Source organism: Sinocyclocheilus rhinocerous, unplaced genomic scaffold (genome assembly GCF_001515625.1).
Source record: "Sinocyclocheilus rhinocerous isolate Xijiao unplaced genomic scaffold, SAMN03320098_v1.1 scaffold486, whole genome shotgun sequence".
In the NCBI taxonomy this organism is placed as follows: domain Eukaryota; kingdom Metazoa; phylum Chordata; class Actinopteri; order Cypriniformes; family Cyprinidae; genus Sinocyclocheilus; species Sinocyclocheilus rhinocerous.
Genome location: NW_015661373.1, coordinates 561552 through 564499, shown reverse-complemented (window position 1 = coordinate 564499; position 2948 = coordinate 561552). Strand labels below are relative to the sequence as shown.

Below are 2948 nucleotides of genomic sequence, written 5' to 3'. Positions count from 1 at the left end.
GCTTACCTTCCACTCATAGTCCAACTGCTTCATAGCACGACAGACCTCACTCATGATATCATTCGGTCTGCTCTGGCTACGGATTCCCAGGTGCCACTTGGCCCGCCGGACACCGAGATGCTTGGACTTTTGGGGGTTAAGCTCATCCAGCGTGTGTCGAGGACGTGGCTGAGACTCAGCCACCAGGAACGGCACTCTCTCAGGGTGAATCTTTGCAGAGTGGTGTGCAGGCAGGTCATCTAGGAAGCTGTCCGGGGGGCTGGTGGCCAAATAGAAATCTTTGGCCTCACTCATAATGCGGCGGTTGTCTATGATCAAGTGATAGGCCACAGCAAGAGGATCCTGGTGATTGTGACTGCAAAGAAAGGGAGGACAAAAACAGGACAGATGAGAGTTTATAATTGTTTGGTAGCATTTATTTTGACTGCAGTGACCCTAAAAGAGCTTATATGCTAGTACGGCCCAGGTAGTAAAAAAAAAAAAAGATGAGTTACAAAATTAAATCGAATTAGCAGAGACGTCTTTTATACTAAAGTAAAATGAAAGTTTTAACTGTAATATACCCAAATGTACCAGAAGTGCGATACTGACAAAAATGATGTATTGGGACAATGAGATATTATACAATGTTTTTTTATTTAAAGGACCATACCTACCATGAACTAACAATGAAGAGTTGTATTTTTATTAAATAGCGTTAATATTAATACATAATATAACCAATTTATTGCTCAGTTTAGTTAGATGCATTATCTAATGGGACCTTATTGTAAAGTGTTACCAAATTTTGAATATTGAAATAATGGGTTTAAACAGGAAACTAAAACCGCCAGTAGGTTGCAACAAGTTCCTATCTTAATGAGTTGAATGTCACTGAATGCTTCATTCAGAAACATTTATGATTTCAGTGACTGTCTGAATGGGTTAATGATGCAAACATCGTTCATTCACTCAAACAATTTGTTCAAAAAAAGCAGATTTATTCAGTAACAAAACTCAAATGTCTTCAGAACTGAAATCTAATAAAATCAGGAAATCTTTAACAATACCCAGGATTAGATGGCAACATGAAAATCATTTGCAAAATTTAAATATTTAATTTGCGATCATATAAAAAAAAAACCTTGCGTTTTCCATCAACACCGATGCAATTCCCCATTCCAACTGAAATTCATAATTTCCTCTGATATGAAAACTTCCTCCAGTGTGTAGACACCCTAAATAAGCCTCAATAGCAAGTAGGCATGGGCCGGTATGAGATTTTGACGGTATGATAACCTTAAGCAAAAATATCACAGTTTCACGGTATCGTTGTTACAGCTCTAAAATGTGTTACAGTTAAATGTCTAGGTAAAAAAAAAAAACATTTTCCACTGAACACAATAAATTTTATTTTTGAGCAACATACAGAATATTTGGAACAGCAGTATTTGTTTATTTTTTCTTTGATTTGTTTCGGAAATGTTTGCTAAATTGTGGGCTGTCTTGCAGCTTTTGATGTGAAAAAGAAAAGAAGAAAAATAAAGAAAAAAACTGACATCTTTATTTAATCTAAATCTGTAATTACAGTTATTTAATTTTAGTTATATATTCACTCTCTGACAGCAGGAGGCGCTCATGGAACACCAGATACAGCATTTCCTTGGTTACCGCTGTAAACAAAGCAGAACTGCATAGAAACACTGCTTTAATGTGAATTATACAGAGACGAGATGAAAAGAAAATACCACTTAAACTTTTCTGAAGACAGTCAGTTCCCCTCAGAAACATTAATGTAAATCCCCAAATCAATATTTAGGATTTTCTTCCAATATTTCGTGCATCATGAACATTGAGTGATCTTCCTGCTACAGTATTTTTCTCTTTGCATCCGTCTTCAGCGTCTCTGGCCTCTGTTAACGGGGATTTACAGACTTCATATTTTCACATAAATGACATTTTGGAAAATTATTGCATTGCAACGCAGTTTGTGCAAGTCCAGAACAGAGACCGGTTGCAATAAGACGAAAAAAACGGCCGGTTGCCGATCGCGTAAGTTCCAGGGGCAGCTCCTTAAGTTCGGCCATCCTACACACACGCGACCGACCGCTCGCTCGCACCAACAGGAGGAGGAGGGTCGTGTTACTCTCTACACTGCACTCAACCTGAGGGATTCCTACACTTTCAGTCTTTGAGACGACATGAAAAACTGCGCATACTGCAGGAACGGTATAACGGAAAATATTAGTGGTTTTGAAACCGTGAAATTTTCAAATCGCGGTATACCTTGAAACCGGTAATTGGCCCATGCCTAATAGCAAGTAACAAAAAAAAGCAAAAGTAACAAAATATGTGATTCAAAAACAAAAAAAGCAAACAAACCTGTACAAGCAGTTGAGCACCTCCTCCTCAGTGCACTCAAACTTCTCACACACCTCCTTCAGCGCCTCCTCATCAATCATATTACTGCTATATGCAGCGTCCTCTGGGAACAGATACTTGGGGAGATCTTGTTTAAACCACTCATCCTCCCTGAGAATGGAGAGCAATGAACAGAAAAAGAGATGAGGTTGATTTGCACTTAGCATTATCAAAAGAAATGGACTGCACAAATGTTTGTGTAGTTTCTGACCGAATCTCTTTAATGGTGGCTCTCTTCATGGGGTCCACCAGGAGCATGTGTTTCAGAAGGCTAATAACAGAGGGGTTCAGGTACTGAGGAGTGAAGAAGATCCCATCGCAGATCTTCTTGAACAGTGTTGGCACGTGGTCGTCGTCAAACGGCAGCGTTCCGCATAGCAGAGCATACAAAATCACGCCACTGCTCCAGATGTCCACCTCAGGCCCTGCGTATAATCTGGGTGAGAACAGCAAGAAAATATAAATGAACGGACAACACAAAGGCATTTGAAACAACACAGAGCATTATCTTTGAGGACGAGAGCAGGTTTAAAAAAAAAAAAAAAAAA

The 2948-nt window shown here is 39.2% G+C and overlaps 1 protein-coding gene across 2 annotated transcripts in view; it reads right to left on the bottom strand.

Annotated features, from left to right (window-relative positions):
- LOC107726302 (5'-AMP-activated protein kinase catalytic subunit alpha-1-like) overlaps positions 1–2948 on the bottom strand; it is a 29399-nt gene that overhangs the window by 13763 nt on the left and 12688 nt on the right. For both annotated transcript variants that reach the window (XM_016535842.1, XM_016535843.1), the window contains exons 6-8: positions 2612–2836; positions 2362–2511; positions 7–355 (exon numbers count right to left, since the gene is read on the bottom strand). In XM_016535842.1, the coding sequence (XP_016391328.1) occupies positions 7–355; positions 2362–2511; positions 2612–2836 (724 nt within the window). The remainder of the gene's footprint in view (positions 1–6; positions 356–2361; positions 2512–2611; positions 2837–2948) is intronic.